Below are 27269 nucleotides of genomic sequence, written 5' to 3' on the forward strand. Positions count from 1 at the left end.
TTAAGTTCCATTCTTAAAAAATGGAAGCCTTTGCAACACCGCCAGTCTAAATTTGAAGATGTCTTGAGTACCTACATTTTTTTTAACTTCCGTTGCAGGCCAACCGTCCCAGTGGGAGAGCATGGATGTGAGCCTAGGCGTCACAGCGCTCAGTGTACTTCAGCAGCCGGAGAAACTCCAGTGGGAGGTCGTGGCAAGTGTGCTAGAGGACACAGTGAAAGACTTGGAGGAGTTGGGTGCAAATCCTTCACTGAATCAAGCAAAGACTCACAACCAGGCCAAAGCAAAGGAAAAGATACCCGAACAACACAACATTCCTTTCCCCTGCTTACTTGCCGGATGCTTACTCCGTTACCGCACAGCATTTAACAACTCCTCAACTGGACCTCAAACCACAATCCCCTTTTCAACCCGTAGTTCCTGTAGAACTCAGGGCTCTGAGCCCTTGCAAGTTGGACCTATGCAGGACCATGGTCCAATGGAAATTGATGCATGTAATTCCCAGACTTCTGCCCAGGAACCGTGTTTTTCTAATTTAGTGGGTTCTCAGCCTTCTAGTCCCTCCTCTTTTTCATCTGTGCACAGGACTATACCTGTGCTGTGTCTCTATAGTATCAGAGAGACAGATGACAAGACTTCAGGGCAGGTGTTTACACAGATGAACAACCTGATGAGCAAAGGTCTCCACGACGAGAGTTTCACTGTGCCCCAAATTATTGAGATGGAGTTTGACTCACACGAGCAGCTTCTCCTTCAGGATCCCCCCATCACGTATATCCAACAGTTTGCGGACTCACCAACAAATCTGTCTGGTTTTGATGCTCAGATGGACAAATGGAACACTTTAGCTACTGCTGCTTCTTCTGCCCCACCTCGACCTGGAACGCTAGTACAGTGTTTGAGGTTGCCGAAACAGTTGGAAGAGGAGAATCTTTGTGTGGATTCAATTACGCCATGCTGGGATGGTGTGCACCTATTAGTAGGGCTGCAGCCATGCAACACAGAATCTCTGAGTGCAGCAAACCAAGTTGAGGCCCTAAATAATCTCAACCGCCTACACTCTGCCTTGTGCAGCCAGCAGAAAGGTGACCCACGACATCCAGTTGCTAATGGAGTAGAGAGCAACCACCAGGATGCCACACTTCCTCAATCAAACTTTATCATGCCTTCAGGGGACCAAAAGCACACATGTCAGAGTGGCGGAGGTGGCTATCTTGCACTATATAAACTCAACTACTCTACCCTTATTGTCACATTAGATGAGGAACCTATCAAGGTGCAGCAGATATGTCAGCCTTGTGATGCAATTACTTCCCTCATACTGCTGCCCCCGGATGTGCTTGATAGCAGAGAAGACGACTGTGAGGAGACACCAGAGGAGACTCCCTCTGGTTCAAAAAATGGCACATCTCGGTTTGGAATTGGCTTGTCTGGGTCTGCTGGATCTTTAACCCGCCCTGCATTTGGAAAATCCACATGCAACAGCAGTGAGACTGCAACCGGTGCCTCCACCAATCATAAAGAGTCCAAGAAGGAAGAAGTGGTCGGACTGGGCCACTTAGTGGTAACTACACAGGGTGGAAATATTATGATACTGGATCTTTCAACGTTGGAGGTTCTAACCAAAGTGGAACCCCCTAAGAAAGAAGGAGCAGCAGAAGAGATTGATCCCTTTGTCTCTGTGACTTATTGTTCTGGAACCGACCGCCTTTGCGCATGTACTAAAGGTAAGTGTCTTATTACCATTAGCATCTTTGCCGGTCTCAGAGCTAGAATGGCCATTTGTGTGTATGTTGAAGCTGAACTGATAAGCAGGTGTTGCGGCCACATAATGATCCCCGCTATTTGTAATATTGAAATTTTACAAGTTACCAAACAAATAGGTTTGCATTTGCTGTTGTTTAGATTTATTTTCATGGAAAATTTTGGGTCCAAGACACCTGGATATAATTAACAGAATGGAAAGTAACCGATATGGCCTGACAAATGAAATTTCAACCTTCACTTGATCATTGTTCCCTTGTCCAAAGTCCCACAAAATGTTGCCAAAGCAATAGTCACTGACTAAAAAAGGGCCATCCTTCCAATTAAATAGCACATAGAGATAAACATAACACCCTCTTTTGTTGGTCAATTATAATCAAAACCACGTTAAAGATGTTTCTAAAATGGGGTTTTGTCAAAACCAATAAGCCCCGAAAAACTGAAATGGAAGAGCCAACACTTGATTCCTATATGGAGAGAGGCACTGGAGAGATACTACACATCAAGTCAAATCAATGAAATTGGATTAAATTATAAGACGTCTGTTCTCTGCAGGTGGAGAGCTTCATTTCCTTCAAATTGGAGGCGCTTGCGATGATATGGATGATGGAGACATGTTTATTGATGGCCCCATTTCCAAAGGGGCTGATCTAATGCTGGAATGGGCCAGGCCTTCTTCTAATCCATCTAGTCCTGGAATTTCAGGTAGAAGATTCATCATGAAATGAGACTCTTTCACATGTCATTTGATTTTTCACACATGTTTAAATTTTTCACAGGAGTAGATTTACTGGTGGACCAACCATTGACTGCTGATAGCCTTATGTCGCTCGTGGAACTAACGCGGTTTGAGACGTTAACTCCCCGTTTCTCAGCCACGGTTCCTCCATGCTGGGTTGAAGTACAGCAAGAGCAGCAGCAGCGGCGCCATCCACAGCATCTTCACCAGCAGCATCACGGAGATGCAGCTCAGCACACTCGCACCTGGAAACTTCAGAGTGATATGTCAGTAACTATTACAACTGGAAATTGCAATAGTTATGAATGAGTAGATGACAAAGGAGCTGTTTTTGGTTATCTGTGCAGTTCCAGCTGGGATGAGCATGTCTTTGAACTGGTGCTGCCAAAGGCCTGCATGGTCGGCCACGTAGACTTCAAGTTTGTCCTGAATGCCAACATTGTCAACATTCCTCAGATCCAGATAACTTTATTGAAGAATAAAGCGCCGGGCTTGGGAAAGGTTAATGGTAAGAGTAGATGTTATAATTTATTAAAATTTATTTGATTAACATCCAAATTGATAAACCGATTTATAATCAACATTACCGATGATCTAAAAATGTATTTATTTGACAGAGACCGCTGTTGATAGACAGATCACATTCCCACTCTCTAATGTCCTTCATGCAAATGGAGAGAAGAATGGCCGCCCTTCATTGCATGACTTTGCTGAGGAAATCCAGCTCATGGACATAGAGGACGCAACAGGTAAACATTCAATTCACCCCCATAATGAAACTTGTATCAGATTAAACATTTTTGTATCTTCACACTTTGTATGGAGTATTCCCTGCAATGGTCACTGGCTCATAGCAGGCATGCATATTGTAACTATAAGATTAAATTATTATTTTATTAATATTTTACAGAGAAACTTCTATGGTTATTTAACACTCAAAATTATTATTTACAGCCTTTTTGCTTGTCTTGACGTGCTATATAAATAAGATAGTGTCGAGTACATTTTGGGACCAAAATGGAAGTGCTGCACCACACCAGTGTTATCGATTTATGTTACAATGTCTTCTTTATTTGTTCTAGGGTACATGCTGTGTCCATTTCTAGAAGAGCACAAGGAGGACATCTTGTGTGGACCAGTATGGCTTGCCAGTGGGCTGGATCTCTCGGGACATGCTGGAATGCTAAGCCTCACCAGCCCAAAGTTGGTCAAAGGTATGATACGGTTTACGCCTTGTTGAAAACATGATTTGCGGAAATTAAGAATTGATGAGACTGCACATGCAGTTGAGTGTATGCATGCTCTTAAGTGCAGTTATGCCTCGTCTTTTAGGCATGGCTGGTGGAAAATACCGCTCTTTTCTGGTTCACATCAAAGCAGCGAGTGACAAAAACATTGAAGACGGCCCTCGGCCCATCGTGAGAATGCCCAGTGCCAAACCCCAGGGCTCTAAATCAAACTCATTGATCACTCTACTGCAGAGGGCTCAGGCCTCCAAGGTAGAGACTGAACACACCCCTCCTACACAGTTTTTTTTCCTAGTTTTGTACAATTTAAAGTCAATATATAGATTGATGGTTTTCTGAAGATGGATTTTGCATTTATTGAATCAAGCTTTTGGATAAAACTATGATTTCATTGTTTTACAGGACAAGGTGTCTGGATCTAAACCTGACGGTCAACCATCTTCAAAGAAAGTAGAAAACCTTAGAGGCTGCGACCTGCTGCAGGAAGTATCAGTTACGATCAGACGGTTCAAAAAGACATCTATTCCCAAAGAGAGGTAAAAAGAATGGAAGTCAACAGGCTAGCATTTTCTTGTTTTTCCATTCACAAATTCCTTAATGTCTGCAACAAGCAGCTATAGCACATTGTAGTGCTTTGTTAAAGAACATTTTACTAGCTTAAGTGACTTGTTTTTGTGTTCAAGGGTCCAGCGTTGTGCAATGCTGCAGTTTACAGACTTCCATGAGAAGCTGCTGAATGCACTGTGCCAACGGACAGAGGATGACCTCTCCACAGAACATGCCCAAGGCCTTATCCTAGATACCTTGTGCTGGCTGGCTGGTGTATTTTCCAATGGACCTTGCAGGTATGACTAAGTCATCACCATGCTCATATGCATATTCACACTAAAGCTGCCAACAAATGCTTATTTTGCTAGTAGGTGTGATTAGACAGATCAGTACATGAATGACATCATTGGCAATCTACTCATGTTATCCTTCTGGCTTCTTTTTAGTATACGAGAAGGAAAAGAGGGACTGCTGGCCAAAACCAGATCACGGCTAGTAGATATTGTTTCGGTGTGTTTCTTTGAGGCTGGCCGGAGCGTAGCTCACAAGTGTGCACGTTTTCTTGCACTTTGTATCAGGTAAAAGACATGTATGTCTTTTATTTATAGTCTTTTCCCTTACTTGTTTGTTAATGTCAGCATATTTTGCTCCTTTTCCTCAAGCAACGGAAAAGGTGATCCCAATCAACAGGGATTTGTCACAAGTCTTCTGAAGGCTCTGCTTGATAACATGCCGTACTTGCCTGCTGCAGCAACAGGCGGTATGTGGCTGAAATACAGCACAGCGCATCCCTCTGAACTATTTGTAACTGTACTTTTGTATTTCTTGATCCTGTTCTTCCAGGTTCTATGTTCTGGTACTTTGTGCTGCTGAATTATGTAAAGGAAGAGGACTTGGCAGGTTGTAGTACTGCTTGTGCTACTCTGCTCACAGCCATCTCAAGACAACTGCAAGACAGACTAACTCCAATGGAGGCACTTTTGCAGACTAGGTAATTTCCATTCAATTTTTATCTAAATCATTTTTAAAAATCTCAACTTGATTAAAAAGGTATTTATGTTTCATTATTAATACTAAAATATTCGATTATGCGATTTCTTGTTCAAATTTGCTCTTGTTCTATTTTTTTAGTTTTGCAAATTTTGCTAATGAGACTTTCATATAAAAATTAAATCAATTTTTTTCTTGAGATGAATTATTTTCCTTACCTTGCTTTGTTATAGAGGTAATTTTGGGCCTAAAAAAATCCAACCTGACCCAGGCTCGCGTGTATTAAAGCTAAAACCAGAACTTCATTTAATGTAACGAGCTTCAAGCAAACCTGATTTTTTCATTTTATTTGTGAGCACTCGGGAGAAGGAAGGTTGATTTTGGACTCCACCCCCCTCTTCTGTGGGTAGGTCCGATAATGCCACCAAGCGCACGCACCGACGAGTGCATGGTGCGGTCGGCGGAACCTCCACAAAGAAAAGATACAAAGAACAATGACGGGTGGATAATTAAAAAAAAAAAAAGTCAGCAAGAGAAAAGCCCAGCCCGAATCCGAACGTAATGATTTACATATTTTTTTGGGGCTGGGCTTGGGCCTAAAACCTTACCTCTACTTTGTAATTTGAATCAAGTTTAGTGAAAGTTAAACGTGGTTGGCCAAGATACTTTTTCGATCTGATAGGTGTTTTTTTTTCCCAATAGATTAATTGTAAAGTATACTGTTGGCTACTTTACAGGTATGGATTGTACAGCTCCCCCTTTGATCCTGTGCTCTTTGACCTGGAGGTCAGTGGTTTCTCGTGCAAGAATGCCTTTAATAGCAGCATTGGGGTCCAGTCAGATGAGATAGACCTCTCTGATATTCTCTCAGGTAAGGGATATATGCCTGCTGGTACAAACTGAATCCGCTTAAGTCCTGAAATCATCATAGTTAATTGCAACAGTTGATACCAGTTGTGTAACTTTGCAAAATAACACTGTGCTCGGTTGGGTCAAGAAATACTGAGTTTTTTATTGGTACTGATTTTATCGTATATCAAGTCAAATGTGTTTTAGCATTTTTTACCAAAATATATAATCTAAAATGTGGCTGTTAAAGTCTACCTGAACTATGAACAGTTGACAGATATCCTTTGTTTTTTTCTGCAGGGAATGGCAAGGTTAATAACTGTGCTGCAGCCGAAGGAAGCTTCACAGCATTAACAGGGCTTTTAGAAGTTGAGCCTTTGCACTTTTCTTGCATCGCCACAAGTGATGGTACTCGAGTGGAGCGCGATGATGCCAGCATATTCACTGGTAATATTAAACATTTTCGTTTTCTTTACCGTTGGAACACTTCTGTGATTGTTTCCACATTTTGATTCTCAGTGAGTACATTTGGTGTTACCCCTGCGGTTGGCGGCCTGTCAACAGGAGCGGTTGGCGAAGCTTCTGCAGCTGTTAGTTCTGCGGCACAGATGGCCCTGCAATCTTTGTCAGATGCCATGGTGTCAGCTGAGCAGCATTTACAGCTCCTACAAGAAAAGCAGCAGCTACTGCTCAAACTGCAGCAGCAGGTGAAAATCCTCCAGAGTAATTATTGAGTTATCTAAGGCCTAGCCCATTTTATTGTTGAAAACAAAATAAACAATATACAACCAATCATATGAAAACATAGTAGCGGCTATATTAACACAGTACATCATGCAATGAAAGGTTCAAGTGGCCCAACAGACATAATTTAAACAGTATCTTGGCATGTAATTCTTAGTAAATAGTATTGTAAAACTCAAAATAAAACTGTGTTTGCAACAGAAGGGGAAGCTTGAAGCCAAACTGCATCAGACTACATCTGCAGCTGCCGCAGCTCTCTCTGGTGTGGGCCCATTTTCCCACGCACTGTCTTCCAACGCTTCCTGTGCTCCGGGTTTTTTCATTCATCCTTCCGATGTGATCCCCCCAACACCTAAGACCACACCCCTCTTCATGACGCCTCCACTCACGCCCCCAAATGAGGCTGTGACTGCAGCCCTCAGTGTTGAGTTGGCCCACCTATTCCCCGGTTCCATGATGGAACCTGGGCCAGTTAACTTGGCTGCGCACAAAAACTCACAGAAAGCCAAGTCGGTGAGTGATGATGATTTTTACCTGTTTTGGCACTCTATTCTTGTTTTAGTAACGTATATGAAGCAAGAATTTATTTGTCTTTTCATTTGGATTCCCCTGCAGAGCCCCATCGGCAGTGGTTTGGCTTTAGCTATTTCTCAGGCATCTCACTTTTTGCAGCCTCCTCCGCACCAGTCTATCATCATAGAGCGAATGCACTCTGGTATGCAACATGTGTGTCACTTTTTTTTATCTGCACAGTTTCTTTTTTACCAGTCTACTGTGTTGTTGAACAATATTTTTCAGGCTTTTTTAACTTGATGTTACAACATTCCACCCTTCTCTTTTGAGTTTGGTGCTTTCAGTATGCCTGTGATTAAAATGCTTTAAGTTATTGGAATATTATATAATTAAAAGTGGTGTGCAGCCATCATTGTTTCTCATCACTTGTGTCAGCCTAGAAAGCTTAACCTTTCTATTAAGCAACCAAACAAGTGATTTCTCCTTTAACTTCTCCCAGGAGCTCGTCGTTTTGTGACTCTGGATTTTGGTCGGCCTGTCCTGCTGACTGATGCCCTCATCCCAACCTGTAGCGACCTGGCTTCTCTGTCTATAGACATTTGGACGCTAGGTGAGGAGGTGGATGGCCGCAGGCTTGTGGTGGCCACGGACATCAGTACTCACTCCCTCATTCTACATGACTTGCTGCCTCCACCGGTTTGCAGGTTTATGAAGGTTGGTTTTGTTTCTATTTTTACCTTCACATAAGTCATGAAACAATCTACTTACTGGATCATGATTCGACAAGTTTAATAGTGTGTCAGTTATGTATGATTCTGTTTGATTTTTGGTTTGATCCTTGTTAACTGTTTCAACATTGGTAGCCGTTTATGACCCATAACTTCTCTATTTCCTTTTTCCCCTTTCACAACTTTTTCAGATCACTGTGATTGGCCGCTATGGCAGTACTAATGCTCGTGCTAAAATCCCACTTGGCTTTTACTACGGCCATACTTATATTTTACCATGGGAGAGTGAGCTTAAACTGATGCACGATCCTTTGCGAGGAGAAAGTGAACCTGCGACTCAGCCTGATGTGGATCAGCACTTGACTATGATGATGGCATTACAGGAAGACATCCAGTGCCGGTGAGTAATTTTATACTGTGTTAACTCTAGAATGTATCTCCAATATTTTGTTTTGGTGAGTATTTTAAAGTAAAAACAGACTGCCACAGTTGATCAACTTTACATTTTATTTTCAATCAAAATCAATGTTCTAAAGGTGGCGTGCATAGTTAGAAGTGTCCCTAAAAAGTTTAAAATAAAATACTATATTAGGTATGTGTAAACAATCTCCAACTGAATTCAAAGAGCCTTTATATATATATATATTTTTCCTATTGGTCCCATGTCCTTTTACCTTTTATAGGTGTTCCAAGCACTGAGCGCATTAGGCCTGCGGAAAGGATGGGGGGAGGGCAGTAGTTTATTCGAGCAGTCTAAGAGAGACATGTACGTGGACGCACCACAGAATGCAGCATGAAAGAGGCGACAATCATGTTTTCAGCCAGAAATTGGTGTCAATAAGTAGAATATTTTAAACTTGTACACAACCTTTTAAGCAAAATAAAATCATGAACACCGTGGTAAAAAATGTGAAGGCTGCAACACATGTTCCGTTGAATTCAAAACAGCCAGGGCAATCAACTTTGTTTATTGTATTGGGAAAGGTACACCATCGACAATTGTCAGACTTCACTGGCAACTTTGAGTTAAAAAAAAAAAAAAAAGAAAAGAAATTAAGCTGCAAGCTAAATTACGTCAATAATATGCCCTGATCACAAAGCAACAGTATCTTCGCGGACGAAAATTGTGCTGAATGTGTTCATGGGGCTGCTGCTTCCCCTTGTGGGTAAATATCGAATTACATTTAAGGTGTGTTATTGTAAGTTGGTCAACGGGGCTAAGAATGAGATTTGAATGATTTTATGACTGCCAAATAAAGTTTGACTAAAACTTGCTTTCGGCCCAAATGCCATACCCAGGCTGTTTCATGTATGAATCCTATAAATTGCAATATTTAACACGTGAATTACTGTATTCCTTTTCCTTTTTAGGTACAATCTTGCTTGCCATCGGTTAGAAACCCTCCTACAGAACATCGACCTACCACCCCTCAACAGCGCAAACAATGCACAATACTTCTTGCGCAAACCAGACAAAGTGGTAGAAGAGGACCAACGTGTTTTTTCAGCCTACCAAGACTGTATTCAGCTTCAGTTGCAACTCAATTTGGCTCACCATGCAGTCCAGAGATTACGTGTGTCACTCGGAGCCAGCCGAAAGTCTCTCCCCACGGCTAGGTCCCATGATTCCCAAGACCTGGTCAACAACTCCTCTACCGAGCAGCTAAGAACTATTATCCGTTATCTTCTGGACACATTGCTTAGCCTGCTGCATTCAAACAATGGTAATAAAGAGGCAAAGTATATACTGTTTTGAATGCTATGATTGCATGCTCACGATTATTCTTAATAATCTCATTTGATTTTGATGTTTTTTCTTCTTTCTTACACATCTTTACATTCAGGCCACTCAGTGCCATCTGTGCTCCAAAGTACCTTCCATGCACAAGCTTGCGAGGAGCTCTTTAAACACCTTTGTCTGAGTGGAACACCGAAAATCCGTCTACACGCTGGCTTGCTTTTGGTCCAGCTGTGTGGCGGGGAACGATGGTGGGGACAGTTCCTTTCCAACGTATTGCAGGAGCTCTACAATTCTGAACAGCTGCTCATCTTCCCCCAGGATAGGTAGGGCTGCTTGTTGAAATTCTCATCTTTTTTACAGAAAGTTCCATGTATTTTTGACGGACATAGCAAATAAAATGAATGGTTTGAAACAAGATGGGATGCTTATTTCTCAAACAAAAGGTTGTTTAATGGGTATATTCATACAAGGAGGGCATCACAGTTCAAAGAGGATGGTTTGTATGTATTTTTAGCTTCTGTAAAAGTTCAAATACCCAAAAAGAAAAAAAACTACTCATCTGCTACATCATTTTACACAAATTGATATATATTCTTTAATTTTGGCACATGATATTGCAGTCCTCGTGTGACATTCTTGTAATCACAAGTGAGTTAACATCTGTTGTAGGTCTCCATACTTTACAGTTCCCTATGTTCATAGTAATTCTTAAAATGTCATTCTCACAGGGTGTTTATGCTACTGTCCTGTCTTGGCCAAAGATCTTTGAGCAACAGTGGTGTGTTAGAGGGTCTATTGAACCTCTTGGACACCTTGCTGTCTCCTCTGCAGAAGCCACAAGCTGCTTCACACCATCGGTCTGAAGGTACTGAAGGTTGACCCTGAGCTTACTAGGGATCTAATTTTAAATTGAAAGTTGAGGGATACTGAGTTTTAGTTGGTCTGAAGCTGAATTTTTTTTTCCAGGTGTATTGGATATCCCGATGATTAGCTGGGTTGTAATGCTTGTTTCACGACTACTGGACTATGTCACAAGTATAGAGGATGAAGCAACAGGTGGAAAGAAACATATGGGAGGTAAAGAGAGGGAAAGATCATTTCCAGGTACTTTTTTTTTTTTTTTTTAAAGAAATAGATGATTGATTAATAAATTGTTTCATAAACATTTAAAAATATATATTTTCAGGTGGTCAATGGAGCTTTATCAATAACAGCTTTCAGTCACAGAACACCAACAGATCACCAAAAGGCAGCAGCAGCTTGGACAGACTTTACTCCAGAAAGATACGCAAACAACTTGTCCATCATAAACAGGTATACGTGTCTCATTTGTTCATAACGTACCTTAACATTTTGTGAGGAATTTTAAGCGTGTCCCCGTTGAATTCCACTTTAAACACTCCCTTTTGCTTGGGCACAAAAAGTACCTTCATGGATTCAAAAGGAAGCAACAGCACAAATGGAATCAGATTGGCTCAATTCGTTTTTTTAGGCTTATGATCTTCCAGTTAAAGTTTGGTTATGTACAGCAAAAAAATTTTTTTTTATCTCGTCGTCTACTTTTGTCTTTCCCTTGGCCTCAACATTTTTGTCTCATTTTCCTTGTTTTGAATCCACTCGTTTTTGACCTGATAGTTAAATGTGATGCATACATAATCCTTTATAGAAATTAAAGCAGTCATCATCTTTTATATAATACTGTTAATAACATTTTATATCATTTGGTCAATTTTAAGGTAGGAGAACATTTTGCAGCACTGATATTCATTCCACCCCTTTCTTTCTAGCAGTTAAATCTACTGAAAGCGAAACATAAAGCTTTAGTCGAGCAGATTGAGAAGGAAAAAATCCAAAGCAACAAGGGTTCCTCTTACAAACTTTTGGTGGAGCAGGCCAAGCTCAAGCAAGCCACATCAAAGGTAGTCCTATTATCCGCCGTGGAAAGGATTTTGTCAATGTTCTTTTGCTATAATCTGGTTTTGAAATGCTTTGTAAATTGTAGTATGTATATCCAAAATACTTATGCTCCCTCTTTTCAAGCACTTTAAAGACCTAATTCGTCTTCGGCGGACTGCTGAATGGCCACGTTCCACGTTAGACACAGATTCTGCAACAGCAAAAGAAGCACCGGAAATTGAGCCTTTGCCTTTTACGCTGTCCCATGAGCGCTGCATCTCTGTGGTGCAGAAGCTAGCTCTCTTCCTTCTGTCTATGGATTTCACCTGTCATGCTGACCTGCTTCTTTTTGTCTGCAAGGTATTGTATCAAATCAAAATATTTTAATGTACAGGTCTATGGTTTCTTTTAAACAGGAATAGATTTCAGTGAGATTGATAACAAGATGGCTCGTTCTTTCTGAAATCAGCTCATACTTTTAATTTGAATTCAATTCTTCTCTTCAGGTCCTGGCCAGAATTGCAAACGTCACCAGACCGACAATCCACCTCTCTGAAGTGGTGTCCGAACACCAGTTAGAGCGCCTTCTCCTCTTGCTTGTTGGAACCGACTTTAATCGAGGGGATATCTCCTGGGGAGGTGCCTGGGCTCAGTATTCCCTCACCTGTATGTTACAAGACATTCTGGCAGGTGTGGTGCAGTGTTTTTTTGTTTTCAAATGACAACATATTTTAATGTGCACACGCACATACACAAATCGGGCAAGAGGGTTATTGGACAAAATACGTTTGTCGGGCGTCATGGATGAGTGGTGTAGGGGCTATATTGCCACAAATTGCTTGTGAATTCAATCTTAATACATTGGAAGCATGTTGAAATATACAAACTTTTCTCGTCAGGCGCCACATGCACTGTTTTACGAAACACTTAATAATGATCAGTCTCAGAAATCAGCTTGGTTCAGAGATTGGCAAGACTCATTTACTGGTACAGTGATTAGTTTGATCTCCAGGCTACTGAATAATATCTGCAGCTGTTGTTATTGTTGTTGAGTCACTCAAGGCGCCTAAGGTAATCCTTAGTAGCGCTAGACTCGCTTGTGGGAGGCCAGTTCTCCAAAGGAGGGGGGGCTGCGACTGTCCTGTGCCGCCAGGCCTGACGGGGTGTGACCCAAGCAAACCAAGCATACGAAGCTTCTGAAGTCCTTAATACGTTCGGACAGGCCGGTGCATGATTTATGGAAGCCCCGTGGGCAGGCAGTACAGGTGATTGGGGTGTGGTCCCAGCGAATGGTTCGAAAGCACCACTGGCATTTGGACTGGGGGCCAGGGTTGCTCTCGAAGTCGCCCGCCCTAAGAAGAACAGAGAGAGGAGAGTAGGAGAGAAAGAGAGGGACATATAGAAAGAGAGAAAGACAGACAGAGTCAAACGCAAAAAGGGGGAAAACAGAGTGAGAGAGGTGGGGAGAGATTAGGAAAGAGAGGGATGGAGAAAATGAGAGACAAGAGTGTAAAGGGGGAAGAGAGAAAAGGAGAGACAAAGAAGGAGAGAGGACCAAGAAAGAGAGAGCGAGTCTGAGTGGATTGAGTTGGGTTTGTAAGGCTCCCCCGGGAGAGAGCCCTTCGCATGACACCACGGGAAGGTTCCTAGTCTTTGTCCTGCATCTGCCGCTGTACAGAACAGTACCTGAATGTCATCCCTCTCTCAGAAAATGTGTTGAAGAAGGTGTCATGAGTTTTTCTGTTTTAAAAGATGTATATTTGTAATTAGTCGTGCAGTAAGTTTAAAATGTAATCCTCGAGTGCAGGGGGAGAGGTAAATGAAGTGGAAGAAAATATTTATGCTTGTTATAATCCTAGTTTTTATCAAAATAAATACAGGATTGTAAAAATTTCACTTACATCTTTGCTTATTCTAAATGCATATAATTGCATATTTTTGACAAAAATGTAATCATGTTTTATGTGGGCCTCTGAAAAATGTTTGGCAAGCCACAAACGGCGCCAAGGCGATAATTTAGACCTGTAAACAAAAGTGAGCAGCAGTTGCTTCCGATTATATATCATCAGTAAGTACATTGGTAAATTGTGAGCACTTTGTGAGCCGCGTTATGTTGCAAGGGAAGTTTTGTACCAATTGCCATTTGTGATTACTGAAACTGGTAAATCCTATTTCCGAGCTTAAACCATTTGTGATAAGTCACTAATTAAAAAAAATCTGGGTGTTTTTTAGGTGAACTGTTGTCTCCTTGTTCTCTGGATGTCATGGAAGAAGTGACTGTAGCTGAGGAGGCCGGGGCGTCATCCTCAGCAATTGGGATAGAGCCGGATGAGCCCTTGCCTCAGCCTACACCAATTCCCTTGGTGGAGAGCATTGATGAGACACTCGTTCCCAATATAATTGGAGGTACTACTTGGAACCCTCAATGTTTGCAGTTTGCAATGTTTTTTCTCTACAACCCAAATCTCACAACCCCCCCAAAAATCTTGAGATTAGTGCTTATTCATTATCAAGACAATTGAGCAATTTTCTTAATGTGTCCGTTTTTTTCAAGGACAATTTACTGTCTTTTGGCTTAGCAATATTTATGTTGTTTTTAATCATTTTAAAGGTCCTTTTTCGTATATAGAAAAAGATAAAGACATGGACTCCGACTTGCTGCAAGTCTTGATGGATGTTGATATTGACCCTTTAGACATTGATTTGGAAAAAGATCCACTTGCTGCAAAAGTGTTTAAGGTAGGTTTTTTTCCGAATAATCTTCGTGTTATTCCTCGTTTGAAATAATGGTTTCTTGGTGAAACTTTGAACATCTGACTTTTTGAGGAATTGTTAAAAATGAATGCTTGTCTACCAAATGTCAAATATGAAAAAAATAATATAAATGTGTACCGATACTTAAACAATTACCATCACCCAAACCAGCAGATATAAATAATATTACCCCAAATTCAAACAAAACTTGTTAATTAATGATGAATGAAGTACTCTTACTTTCTCTTCAGTTTTTGGAATGCCATTACAGAATAGATGATTAGTTAGAGGGAAAACAATAGCTCCAGATGTTAAAGTTTTCAATCAGATGAGAGTGTCCTGATGTTCCAAAACTTTTAAATTATCAACGAAATAGTTTCCCGCATTTAATCCTCTACCTCCTTTTTTATTTATACCTATGATTTCCTCATTCGTTTTCTCCTTGCAGCCAATAAGCAGCACTTGGTATGACTATTGGGGTTCGGATTATGGATCATATGGTTACACACCATACATTGGAGGGGTTGGAATTCCAGTGTCCAAACCACCAGTTGCCGTGGAGAAGCCTGGGTCGCAAGGGCTTTCAGTCTCAGTTTCACAAGGTGAGATATATAGATAAATCTATCCATCTTAATATAATTATATATTGTAATGTATATGGTTTGGTGTGATATGAGTAAAATTAATTTATTTTTCCCTTCAGCCCTGGATGCTCGATTAGAGGTTGGATTAGAGCAGCAGGCTGAACTGATGCTAAAAATGATGGCAACTTTACAAGCTGACTCGATTTTGCAAGCACTCACATCAAGCTCATCCACAGGTAAAAAGAATAAGTGTTATTTCTAGTGAGCCAATTGTAAACTAAGTGCACACAGAAAACCTCACTCCTTCATTCAGACCATACATCCTGAATTATTTTATTGGATTAAAACTGTTGTGCAGAAACTTCACTCACATTTATCTGTTATTAGTTTGTAATATTAAAATTCCACTTGAACACATTGACCAAACCATGGCAATGAAAAATCTGTTGTCATGGTCTTCCAGCAGTTGGAAAATGGCCATTGTACTTGAATCCATTATTTATTATAATCTGTACTTGTTGTTTTTCAGTTTGCCAGCCTACCAATGGCACTGATGACTCTTTGTTGAGTGCTCTACATGGAGGAGGTTCTCCTCCTGGCAGCACATTAATAGTCCAACCATCTTCAATTCCCATGCTGAGTGCTTGTTTCAATAAGCTTTTCTCCATGCTGCAAATCCATCACGTGCAGGTTTGTCCTTTTATGTTGCGCTGTAACACCACCAGTACACATGAAGATGATTTGTTATGAGGATCATTGATCATTAATGGTAAATTAACCTACACACTGAAGACTCTGCACCGTGCACCTCAAAATCCTGTCGTGGTAAGAAAGTAACTCTATCGTGGCTAAGAAAGCTTCTCTCCATCATGTTTTTTTAAATAAAAGATATTTGTTGTACAGGCACACAAGGCTAATGGATTACACATCTATTTGTGTAAGTATTCCGTATCAGCCTCAACTTGCTAAAAATTATCAAAATAGATAAAATTTAAGTGTGGCCCGATTCTCTGTGTGTCTGTACTTCAGTTTAGTTTGTAAATAAAATTGTGAAAACATCTCAAATCAATCCCCAAATAAAAGAGAAGAGGTCACACGTCTATTTTTAATGCAACCTAACCATTTTTGAAGGATACACTATAACTTTCTAACAAATTGAAAACAAATTCTGCTCTCAGTTGGAATCCTTGCTGCAGTTGTGGATAACACTGAGTCTTAATACAAGTACAAGTGGCAGTGAAGATAGCGGATCAGACATCTTCTTGTTTAATTCCAGCCGAGTGCCCGCCATTCCTCTCAACCAAGGTCAGGACTTCTCCTCATCGCCTTTCTGCATCGCTGCTGATTTTTAGCTTATCAAACAAAAAGTGGTTGTTAAATTGGTGAAATAATAATGTGTGTATATATATTTTTTTTCTTTCGTTTGTAGCATCCATTAGCAGTTTTCTCAATGTGCTGGCATGGTACCCAAACGCCTCCCTGAGAACATGGTGTCTGGTGCTGCATTCATTGACCCTAATGACAAACATGCCTTACCAAGGTCAGTATTTAATATAACCTTACTCTGCAAGATAATTTATCTGTGCATTTGTGAGTTTACAAACTTCCAAGACTCAATCTTGTGCTAAGCCTGTGTATTTGGCTCAGTAAAATAAATTGTGGTGAGTGGATAGGTTAAATCACAAAGCAAAATTGTCTTTTGGGAACAGAATGTGTGACTGATTAAAATGGAAGAAACCACAGTGACCATGTTTGGTAAATATTTGGATGGAAAATCTTTGGTTATCTGCTGTAAAACTAACCACCATTCACTTACAATAACCAATTTAAAGGTGATTTTTTTTGTAGCTACATATTTTTAACTGTATAATAGTCACAACAGGATTTTACATTTTCTTACTTCCAGCATGAAGGTTGTTCTTTTCACATCTCTGTTGTGGTGAGATCAAATCGGTCACTGTGAAACACATAAGTATAAAAAAGATTTATTGACAACAGAATTCAATGTTATAGTTCCTGAAACTCCATAAGAATTTTGGTCACACTTGTATTTTTGGTTAGCAATAGTTTTAAATTTAGTGTCCGTTTACATACATTACATACTCAGTAATTCGAATAACAGAAATATTACAACGTTCAAACTGTTTCCTAAATACATATCTGAACTTTCAGGCTCAGGGATGAATACTCAAGACAGCACAGCACATCAGATAGTGTCCGATCCCACGCTGGTTCACGTCTTAGTGCGTTTCTTGTCTGGCACCAATACTAATGGAACCAATCAGCACAGCTCTCAAGTTGGACCCACTGCCACTCAAGCTATGCATGAGTTTTTAAGTCGATTGCAAGTGCACCTTTCCTCCACCTGTCCACAGATGTTCAGTGAGTTCCTACTCAAACTCTTGCACATCTTGTCGACGGAAAGGTAAGTGCTCATTTTCACAGGATACTGCTTGTCTTGCCAAGTGGCCATTGGGAACATAGATGCCATTCTGAACTTTCAGGGGGCCGTTCCAGTCAGGTCAGGGCCCACTAGATGCACAGGTGAAACTGTTGGAGTTTACTTTGGAGCAAAACTTTGAAGTTGTGTCCGTGGTCACCATCTCCTCGGTCATCGAGTCAATCACCTTCCTGGTTCACCATTACATTACCTGTGCAGACAAAGTTGTCTCACGTAGTGGCTCTGATAGCTCTGTGGGGGCCCGTGCATGTTTTGGTGGCCTGTTTGCCAACATCATCCGACCAGGAGATTCAAAGGCCGTCTGTGGAGAAACTACCCGTGACCAGCTTATGTTTGATTTACTTAAACTGGTCAATGTACTGGTGCAACTGCCCCTGTCTGGGGACAGAGAGTTCAGTGGTCGACTGCCAATGTCCGGCGGTGGGGCGGCTGATAGCAGTGTGTCGGATGAAGAAAAGGTTTGCGGAAGCAAAGAAAGTGTTGCTGGAGGATCCACATCTAGCCAGGGGCCGTCTGCTGGTGTGGCAGATTTGGTGTTGGCCAATCAGCAAATTATGAGTCAGATCTTGTCTGCCCTGGGCCAATGCAACAGCAGTGCCATGGCCATGATCATCGGTAAGTTAGACCTTTTTTTTTTATACAGGAACACAATCTCCACTGATCGAACGGTCCTGTTTAATCTTCCAGGAGCTAGTGGACTCCATCTGACCAAACATGAGAACTTCCACGGAGGTCTGGATGCAATTTCTGTAGGTGATGGCCTTTTCACCATCCTCACAACTCTCAGTAAGAGGGCTACCTCTGTTCAAGTCATGTTGCAGCCCATTCTCACATACATGGCCTGTGGATATATGGGTCGACAGGTGAGCAAGCAGTCCTGTTTGCCTTAGTATATCATTGATAGTTTTGAAAATGTTCATTTTGACTATTTTTTAGGGTTCTCTTTCCACTTGTCAGCTATCTGAACCGCTTTTGTGGTTTATTCTGCGAGTGTTGGATACTAGTGAGGCTCTCAAAGCATTCCATGACATGGGTAAGTTCATAAATGTCAACATTTGTATTCCCCAAACTTGGTTTCCATACAATCATCCTTAATCAAGTTCTTAACATACAGAATCATAAAACGCATTTGTCTCCAACCAGGTGGTGTACAATTGATTTGTAACAACATGGTGACCAGCACTAGAGCCATTGTAAACACTGCACGCAGCATGGTGTCCACCATTATGAAGTTTTTAGATTCAGGTCCCGGAAAAGCATCTGATGGTAACCTCAAATCCCGAGGGATGGCCTCTGAGCCAGACAACGCGGAGGGACTCCACAATTTTGCGCCATTAGGTGATTACATACTAATAATGCTCGGCATTCTTTATGCAAACAACATGTAATCAATTGAAAATGCTATTTTTTTCCTCAGGTACGATTACATCTAGTAGCCCTACAGCACAGCCAGCAGAAGTCCTCCTCCAAGCAACCCCACCTCACCGCAGGGCACGATCTGCTGCATGGTCATACATTTTTCTTCCAGAAGAGGCTTGGTGTGACCTCACTATTCATCTCCCTGCTGCTGTGCTGCTAAAGGAACTCCACATTCAGCCACACCTTGCTTCTTTAGCCAGTAAGTTGCTGCTGAGGTATACAACCTGCATTAAACACAGTTTCTGCTTTTCTGAAAAGTATATTACAAATATAAGTTGAAATATTGTGACACTGAACTTTTTGAAGGAGGCATTTTTTTAAACTAGCCATCTTTTAAAGTTTAGTAATTGGGATTTAATTGATTAGGTTAACATGGATTTTAATACTGTCTTTTTAATGCCTTATAGATATTGTTTTCTTAAACATTTGAGTTCAAAAAATCCCCCCAAACTAACAAATTAGCACTGCGTAACTAAACATACAGAAAATATTCTGCACGATTAGCCATGCTTTCAAAAGTGAAAATTAAAAATCACCAAGCAAACCTCCAAACATCTTGTATACCATCTGGATGCCCACATTCTAATTCCACCCACATCAGAAAAGTGTATATTAACTTCTTTGACAGAAGGCAGGGGACCTCTGGTGTAATAAATAGTTTTGCCTGTAACATTATGTTCAAGTGAAATATGTACTGCACTTAAAGTGGGTATATATTTTTTGTCTATTAGCTTGCCCATCCTCGGTCTCTGTGGAGATCAGTGCCGATGGGTTAAACATGCTGCCACTCTCCACACCCGTTATCACAAGCGGCCTCACCTACATCAAGATCCAGTTGGTGAAGGCCGAGGTTGCATCAGCTGTATGTCTAAGGTTGCACCGGCCTCGTGATGCCAACACACTTGGTCTTTCTCAAATCAAACTTTTGGGCCTGACAGCATTTGGTAACACTTCCTCGGCAACGGTCAACAACCCATTTTTACCCTCTGAGGACCAAGTCTCAAAAACTAGGTAACAAATTGATTCCAATCAAGGAATCTTCATCCATTTTTGTTAATCGCTTGTAACCTTTTTCTTGTTTGTCTTTAGCATTGGATGGTTACGTCTTCTCCACCACTGCCTGACCCATGTCAGTGACCTGGAGGCCATGATGGCCAGTGCAGCAGCTCCTACAGCTAACCTTTTGCAGACTTGTGCTGCACTACTCATGTCACCTTACTGTGGAATGCACTCGCCTAATATTGAAGCAGTGTTGGTCAAGATTGGCCTGCAGTCCACCCGCATTGGTCTTAAACTCATCGATATTCTGTTGAGAAACTGTGCTGCCTCCGGTACTGATCCTGGCAGTAAGTGATTTTGTTGTTGTTGTCATTTATGAGGTATTCTGAGTTATGGGTTGCATTTTATTGGTCATTAATAATGTTTTTTAGCCTTGAAATACATTTTGGTTTTATCCCCTTTCAGATTTAAACAGTCCTCTGTTGTTTGGTCGACTAAATGGCCTCTCTTCTGACTCAACTATTGACATTCTTTACCAGTTGGGTACCACACAGGACTCTGGAACCAAGGACAGGTACAATGAAGCCCATGTTTTAAATTAGGCTGTCCTTACTGTCTTGATTTTGTAGTTTAGCATTACTGTTAGAATGATGAATGAGAAACTGTTTCCAATCAAGGTGATATCCTAGACTGGCTCTTAAACCGATCATAAAAAGTGTCTTTATGTTTATCCTTGTCATCCTTTACTGTCGCAGTGCGTCGTTTGTAGCATTTCAAAGGTCTTTGTCCCAGATTACTTTGAAGGACAATAGAATATTTTGTTTGGAATCATCGTACTGCTATCATACTTTTTATTTTTCCAGAATCCAGGCTCTCCTCCAATGGGTTCATGATTCTTCAAGAGTTGCAGCCCTAAAAATTCCCCTGGGTTACTCTAGCACCAGTAGTTGTTCCTCTTCGTTGAGGGAGTATGGACTACTAATGCCTTCACCCTCCCACCTTCATTGTGTAGCAGCCATCTTGTGGCATAGCTATGAGCTGCCTGTTGAATATGACCTTCCAGCACTACTTAACCAAGAGCTATTTGAGTGAGTCCATTTTTTCAAGGATACATATACATAGTTTTTTTTTTCCATTCATCTTTTGTCACCTTTTGGTTTAGTTTAACATTGTGCGTTGACTGAAACATGATCAAAATACACACTTTGCCAAACTTTTATGAACCCCTCTGTTCATGAAAACACAGTGGTCACTAAAATCGTGTAAAGCAACCTGCGCAAACATTTTTTTCTGATTAAGGCAGCTGCTACACTCAAAAAATTCATAAAGATATGAACAAGACCTCTTCACCAGTCAACAATTCACGGGTTTATGTTGATATTTGACTAAAATTGAAGAGGTATTTCAAAATTTATTTTGCTTAGTTTGAGAAATTGCTATTTATTTCTATCAGTACTGTTACTATTATGTTTCTCTTTCAAAAGATGGGTACCTACATTTTTTTTCTCAAATGTGTTTTTGGTAGAGTTTAAGATTAGTAGTGTCATGTGTATTCTATTTGTCATTTAATGCAGTAGTCGGCAACCACCAGGCTGCGGGCCGGAACCTGGCGGGCCGTTTGGTACTGGGGGGGAAAAAAGAACTCTGAAATTTGTGTTAACTCTAATGAAGCCAATAATATAATCAAATTTGAGTGCAAGTAAACAAATGTCTTGCCTTAGCATTCCACCGCACTTTGGTGACGTCATTAGGTCAGCAATGGATTCAGTGAGAATCAAATCCGGGTGGCGGAGGTGATGGCGGGCTAGCCACAAGCCCACTAGGATTGTCAATGTAACAGCAAAAGGCATTCAATTTTATCTCATAATAACGCTATTCTTTCTCACTGTGCCACATTGAACAACATTGTTTTGGCTCAAGTCTTTCCCATATTAATTCTCTAATACCATGCTTTTAGTTTTTATTAATTTCTGACTTTTTTTTTTCTTGTTTTCCCCCAGGCTCCTGTACAATTGGTCCATGTCTTTACCTTGTGACATTGTGCTAAAGAAGGCTGTGGACAGCCTCCTGTGTTCCATGTGTCACATTCATCCAAACTACTTCTCATTGCTCATGTCCTGGATGGGCATTGTACCCCTGCCCAATGCAACTCATTCTCAGGCCCAGCAGCGCAGACTTGCCATGACTGATGATGGAAAAAAGCAGCACAATGCTAAGACCACCAGCACTGCAGGACTTACAGATGACTCGAAGCATGCAAGACCTCCAGTTAGTTTATCAGAGTCCCAGCTAACAACATTAGCAGCCGCCTCACAGTCTCCAGGAGCAATCGAGCAGCTACTCGACTCGGGATTCCCTTCATTGCTTGTTCGAAACCTTGCCCAGTTCTGTGTCTGTCTGCTCTCTAGTGCTGAACTCCCTCTGCCTGCTGCACTGGCAGACAGGCGACATTACCAGTACCAGCAGTGCTCCACTTCCTCACACAGTCGTCCACCGCTTGCCGCAGAGCTTGCTGCTCCAGTTTTGCGTTTTCTTACAGAAGTAGGCAACAGCCATGCTATGAAGGACTGGTTAGGGGGACCAGAGGTCAATCCTTTGTGGACCGCACTGCTCTTCTTGCTTTGTCACTCGAGTGCAAGTGCCAACACAGCTTGTCAACCCATGGGCCAAGCTTCTTCCAGAGGACCTTCCACACCTTACCCGTGTCAGTCAGGCTCACGGTATTCCCTATCGTCTTCTGGACAGCCGGGAGGGCTCACCACACAGCAGAGAACAGCTTTGGAGAATGCCACTGTGGCTTTTTTTCTACAGTGCATCTCATGTCACCCTAACAATCAGCGGCTCATGGCACAGGTTGGTCAGGGCTATACACTTTATTAAGGAAATAGTTAATGGCATACATAGCACATTGGACCTGTTCTTATAATTGCTCTGTCTCTTTTTGCGAAAGGTCCTTTGTGAGCTTTTCCAATCAGCACCCCAGCGAGGCAACATACCAATCTCTGGAAGCATCTCTGGCTTCATACGGAGGCTGTTCTTGCAACTCATGTTGGAGGATGAGAAAGTCACAATATTCTTACAGTCTCCCTGCCCGGTGAGTTCCTGGATCCTGTTTCATGTTACATCATGTATGTCAAGGGTTTAATTTTGAATTCCTCACTTTTAAATGTTCAATAAGCAATGATGACCACAGTGGGTGCTGCTTGTCAATATACCATTTTAATTTGATAGTAGTATTATTTCAATTGTTACTTTGAGATAAACTACATGTTTTTTTTATCTTACTGTATAACTTAATATTTTCACGTTTTTATTGACATTCGAAATACACTTATCGTCCATTTTACATGCATTGATAAACATTAAACTATGCGCTCTTAACTTGATCCAAAGTAAAATCGTATGATCTTGTAAGAATTAAATGTAATTATAAAAATCATACCTAACCCGTGTCTGCGTTTATCTTTTAGTTATACAAAGGACGCATCAATGCTACCAGCCACATGATCCAACATCCCATGTATGGTGCAGGCCACAAGTACCGCACTCTCCATTTACCAATCTCCACCACTCTGGCTGAACTCTTGGACCGGGTGTCTGGTATGTGTCATTGCGAAAACTATTCCTTTGCAAGCGAATTGGAATTTAAATTTGTCAAAGCTCTAAAAGTACAGTTCTGAGTAAACCTTATAATAATTCCTTTATTATTATTGGCAAACATGGAAGCTGCATTCGTATAAATATGCGTAGAGGTCCTTTTTGGAATCGTGATGCTTTGCAGTTATCCACTTTTCTTTTTAGCTACTAGTCAGAGAATTTCAAATGGTTAATATTACAATTTAAATGTTTTACTAGCCAAACTAAACGAACATGTTCATACATGGCCCAACTCAAACATTTATCGGAATGTTTTGGGTTTCAAGTTTCATCTAGTTAAGTTGGATTCTGCAGTACTTTAGGAAAATCTATGTATCTTACTCTTTCTCGTATTTAGACACACCCAGCATTACAGCTAAGCTGATTGGTGAGCAGAAGGAGGACAAAGAAAAGAAGAATCACGAGGAAAAGGAGAAGATGAAAGCTGACAATGGCTTCCAGGACAACTACAGTGTGGTTGTGGCTTCCGGTACTGCAGGCATTTATGATCAGCATCTGACTCATTGCTTTGTATTCTAAACCATTATTTTTGTATTTGTTTTCTAAGGTTTGAAGTCCCAGTCCAAGCGAGCTTTATCAACTCCTCCTCGACCTCCATCAAGAAGGGGTCGGGTGTTGAGTGACAAGTTGACGACCTCATCAGGCGCAGACCCTTCCGCCAAAACCATCAGCGTTCCTGTCTTCCATCTCTACCATAAGCTGCTTCCAGGTAAATCATAATTATAAGCAATGCTCATATGCAAACATATATTTCTGTTATGCTTTGTTCTATTCCTTTCCCCAGGTCAACCCCTCCCACCTGAGATGACTCTGGCCCAGCTACTCACCCTATTGTATGACCGCAAGTTGCCACAGGGTTACCAGTCCATTAACCTTACTGTTAGACTGGGCTCTAAGATCATCGCTGATCCCGGCCTATCTAAGACAGACTCCTTCAAACGGTTGCGCACCGAGAAAGGTACAGAACTGGAAACACCAAGTAATTTGTTTTCCCGCTCCAAGTATAATTTTCCTTACCTTCTTTCTATGTTTAAAATAAGTAAACTATGAGTAAAATAACATATGTAGTACACAAGGTATCCAATCTTTAAAATGGTTTTCTGCTTAGAGGCTTCTGTCTCCCTGGTTAATTAATTTCATCACATTTTTTATGTTGTGTTAGGAATCCATGTCCCAGTCAAGTAAATTTAATACAATATGGGGTCATCAGACACATAAAAAACAAAACGGGGTTTATTATTTCGGAAAGTGAAATTCCTAATATGTGTTTATTTTTCCTCCTCATGTAGTAGATCACACTGAAATGCTGAACAGCTGCCCCGAAGAGGAATCAATGACACCTGGTGACGACTGTCTTGACACCGCAACTGACGAGTCTTTACTGGAAACGCACCCAATCCAGTCGCCATTACAAGTCTTTGCTGGAATGGGAGGGCTGGCTCTCATTGCAGAGAGACTACCCATGCTCTATCCAGATGTCATCCAGCAGGTAAGATTTGCATTTGAAACGCTAATAACAAAAGGCAGAATAAAACATTGTAGCCAAATAGTGGTCTGTAATTGGGTAAAGCGAAATTTTGTCCTCTGATGTTTGGAAACAGGTCAGTGCCCCCGTTGTGCCTTCTGCAACCCAGGAGAAACCTAAAGACACCGATCAGTTTGAATGGGTCACTATTGAGCAATCGGGTGAATTGGTCTACGAGGCCCAAGAGTCCATTGCTAATGAGCCACCGCCCATCAACAAGCAGCAGTCCCAGTCGACGTCTTCATCTTCAACCTCGGTGCAAACAATGTCGCCCATTCCTGCCCACTCCTTGGCTGCGTTTGGCCTGTTCCTGCGCTTGCCAGGCTATGCAGAAGTTCTGCTTAAGGAGCGAAAACATGCCCAGTGCCTGCTGCGCCTGGTGCTTGGCGTCACAGATGACGGCGAGGGCAGTAAGTCAAAATAATTTTTTCTTCTAAGTTTCCCACATTTTGTAATGGAGATGTCCTATATACAACTGGAAATGGACACTTATTATAGAACTGCTGTTAAATGATGAATACTTCCCCTCAGGTCATATCCTGCAGTCTCCATCAGCAAACGTCTTGCCCACACTGCCCTTTCATGTCCTGCGAGCATTGTTCAGAAGCACGCCACTTACCACTGATGATGGTGTGCTACTAAGGCGCATGGCTTTGGAGATCGGTGCCATTCACTTAATCTTGGCCTGCTTATCCGCTCTCAGCCACCATGCTCCCCGAAACACCAATGGCAGCAACAATGTCTCTGAGGTATGGTGGACATTTACCTGCTTTGTAAATAAGATATCTTTGTCATAGGCCTATTGCCCACGCTTTGTAGACCACAGTCTAATAGTGGAAGTCTTAACCAGAAATATTTCCATAGACATATGCCGTATCTATACATGTTTTACACGAGATTCCGCGGTAGTATATTAGCATAGTTATGCAATGATTGATCACTCGAAAAATTTCAATGACCACAGTAGCAAAACATTGAGTGCAACGGGAATCAAACTCGGGCTGTGAGAACCCTGAATCCTAACCACTGTACGCCACCAGCAAGGATGATATACATGAAAGGCATTCAATTTTATCTTATTATTACACAATTTTATTCAAGGTACCAATGACAAATGTTAGAGAGTGGAGAAATCAAAGTCGTCCTGAAAGATATTAATAAACGGCAAGTATCACAAAAAGAGAAACAACTCTGGTGTATCTGATGATGAATCGGACTTTAAAGGATTTTTAATTATTACATTGTAAAAAATTTTTTGATTTTAGTGTTCATAGTTTACGCCTTTAATAAAAAAAAAAATATCATAGCCGCATGCACATATTCAACATTTCTTACTTAAAATGCTTTGTTTGAGCTGAAAAAATTAAAACAAAATTGCATAGATTTTTAATCAATAATTGAGGGAGCATGTTCTACACGACTGAGTGTTATACACAAATAAATATTTCACAGTCCTGCTTGTGACTTTTCTGCAAAAACCCTCGTATTTATTTTCTTTTTTGGGTTTCCGGTAAATGAGGACAGCCCAGAAGGCAGATATATGACTTGAATAAAAGCTAAACATATTTATTTGGCAGACCTTCAGTTGGGACAAGAACAGAGCCGTATGAGGACCTGCTTAATATAAAATCAAAATTCTTATCTGCGTAAATCAGCAAGGTAGTTTTAGCTTTGTTGGATTTGACTGGAGTCCCGAAGTAAATTAGTTATATGAATTTGCATTGATACACCATGGATCTGGCAGCACAGCGGCGCAGTGGTTAGCGCGTGTGCAGCACAGTTCTGAGGTCATGAGATCAAACCTTCCTGTCTGGAGTTTGCATGTTCTCCCCGTGCTTGCGTGGGCTTCCTCCAGGCACTCCAGTTTCCTCCCACATTCCAAAAACATGCATGTCAGGTTTATTGGCCAGTCCAAATTGTCCCTTGGGGTGACTGAGCGAGTTGTCTGTCTCTAGCTGGTAACCAGTTCAGGGTGTCCCCTGCCCCCTGCCCGAAGATAGCTGGGATGGGTTCTAGCACCCCCGCGACCCTACTGAGGATAAGCGGTGCAGATAATGGATGGACACCATGGATCTGATGAAGCAGTGTCTGAGTGGGACTAAATCATAGT

At 41.3% G+C, this 27269-nt stretch overlaps 1 protein-coding gene across 2 annotated transcripts in view; it reads left to right on the forward strand.

The window, feature by feature from the left end:
* Nucleotides 1-27269, forward strand: part of birc6 (baculoviral IAP repeat containing 6) — a 73528-nt gene that overhangs the window by 10594 nt on the left and 35665 nt on the right. The window contains exons 10-62 of one of the 2 annotated variants that reach the window (XM_088352107.1): nucleotides 99-1727; nucleotides 2320-2469; nucleotides 2544-2769; nucleotides 2851-3011; nucleotides 3121-3252; nucleotides 3586-3717; nucleotides 3836-4002; nucleotides 4153-4286; nucleotides 4434-4595; nucleotides 4746-4877; nucleotides 4962-5059; nucleotides 5143-5290; nucleotides 6027-6160; nucleotides 6439-6585; nucleotides 6658-6845; nucleotides 7084-7395; nucleotides 7498-7597; nucleotides 7895-8109; nucleotides 8315-8523; nucleotides 9495-9847; nucleotides 9968-10187; nucleotides 10593-10729; nucleotides 10831-10968; nucleotides 11051-11178; nucleotides 11652-11783; nucleotides 11905-12120; nucleotides 12267-12450; nucleotides 13993-14166; nucleotides 14372-14499; nucleotides 14963-15116; nucleotides 15218-15334; nucleotides 15628-15788; nucleotides 16277-16403; nucleotides 16528-16638; nucleotides 17271-17523; nucleotides 17603-18174; nucleotides 18247-18422; nucleotides 18496-18592; nucleotides 18703-18897; nucleotides 18977-19177; nucleotides 19710-19989; nucleotides 20068-20324; nucleotides 20443-20551; nucleotides 20841-21065; nucleotides 21978-22830; nucleotides 22928-23071; nucleotides 23448-23577; nucleotides 23972-24103; nucleotides 24182-24343; nucleotides 24419-24592; nucleotides 24924-25123; nucleotides 25236-25569; nucleotides 25691-25908. In XM_088352107.1, coding sequence (XP_088208233.1) covers nucleotides 99-1727; nucleotides 2320-2469; nucleotides 2544-2769; nucleotides 2851-3011; nucleotides 3121-3252; nucleotides 3586-3717; nucleotides 3836-4002; nucleotides 4153-4286; nucleotides 4434-4595; nucleotides 4746-4877; nucleotides 4962-5059; nucleotides 5143-5290; nucleotides 6027-6160; nucleotides 6439-6585; nucleotides 6658-6845; nucleotides 7084-7395; nucleotides 7498-7597; nucleotides 7895-8109; nucleotides 8315-8523; nucleotides 9495-9847; nucleotides 9968-10187; nucleotides 10593-10729; nucleotides 10831-10968; nucleotides 11051-11178; nucleotides 11652-11783; nucleotides 11905-12120; nucleotides 12267-12450; nucleotides 13993-14166; nucleotides 14372-14499; nucleotides 14963-15116; nucleotides 15218-15334; nucleotides 15628-15788; nucleotides 16277-16403; nucleotides 16528-16638; nucleotides 17271-17523; nucleotides 17603-18174; nucleotides 18247-18422; nucleotides 18496-18592; nucleotides 18703-18897; nucleotides 18977-19177; nucleotides 19710-19989; nucleotides 20068-20324; nucleotides 20443-20551; nucleotides 20841-21065; nucleotides 21978-22830; nucleotides 22928-23071; nucleotides 23448-23577; nucleotides 23972-24103; nucleotides 24182-24343; nucleotides 24419-24592; nucleotides 24924-25123; nucleotides 25236-25569; nucleotides 25691-25908 — 11768 coding nt within the window. The remainder of the gene's footprint in view (nucleotides 1-98; nucleotides 1728-2319; nucleotides 2470-2543; nucleotides 2770-2850; nucleotides 3012-3120; nucleotides 3253-3585; nucleotides 3718-3835; nucleotides 4003-4152; nucleotides 4287-4433; nucleotides 4596-4745; nucleotides 4878-4961; nucleotides 5060-5142; nucleotides 5291-6026; nucleotides 6161-6438; nucleotides 6586-6657; nucleotides 6846-7083; nucleotides 7396-7497; nucleotides 7598-7894; nucleotides 8110-8314; nucleotides 8524-9494; nucleotides 9848-9967; nucleotides 10188-10592; nucleotides 10730-10830; nucleotides 10969-11050; nucleotides 11179-11651; nucleotides 11784-11904; nucleotides 12121-12266; nucleotides 12451-13992; nucleotides 14167-14371; nucleotides 14500-14962; nucleotides 15117-15217; nucleotides 15335-15627; nucleotides 15789-16276; nucleotides 16404-16527; nucleotides 16639-17270; nucleotides 17524-17602; nucleotides 18175-18246; nucleotides 18423-18495; nucleotides 18593-18702; nucleotides 18898-18976; nucleotides 19178-19709; nucleotides 19990-20067; nucleotides 20325-20442; nucleotides 20552-20840; nucleotides 21066-21977; nucleotides 22831-22927; nucleotides 23072-23447; nucleotides 23578-23971; nucleotides 24104-24181; nucleotides 24344-24418; nucleotides 24593-24923; nucleotides 25124-25235; nucleotides 25570-25690; nucleotides 25909-27269) is intronic. The other variant, XM_088352108.1, reaches the window with a different exon arrangement.

This window comes from Urocampus carinirostris, chromosome 13 (genome assembly GCF_059441175.1).
Source record: "Urocampus carinirostris isolate Australia breed hairy pipefish chromosome 13, RoL_Ucar_1.0, whole genome shotgun sequence".
In the NCBI taxonomy this organism is placed as follows: Eukaryota; Metazoa; Chordata; class Actinopteri; order Syngnathiformes; family Syngnathidae; genus Urocampus; species Urocampus carinirostris.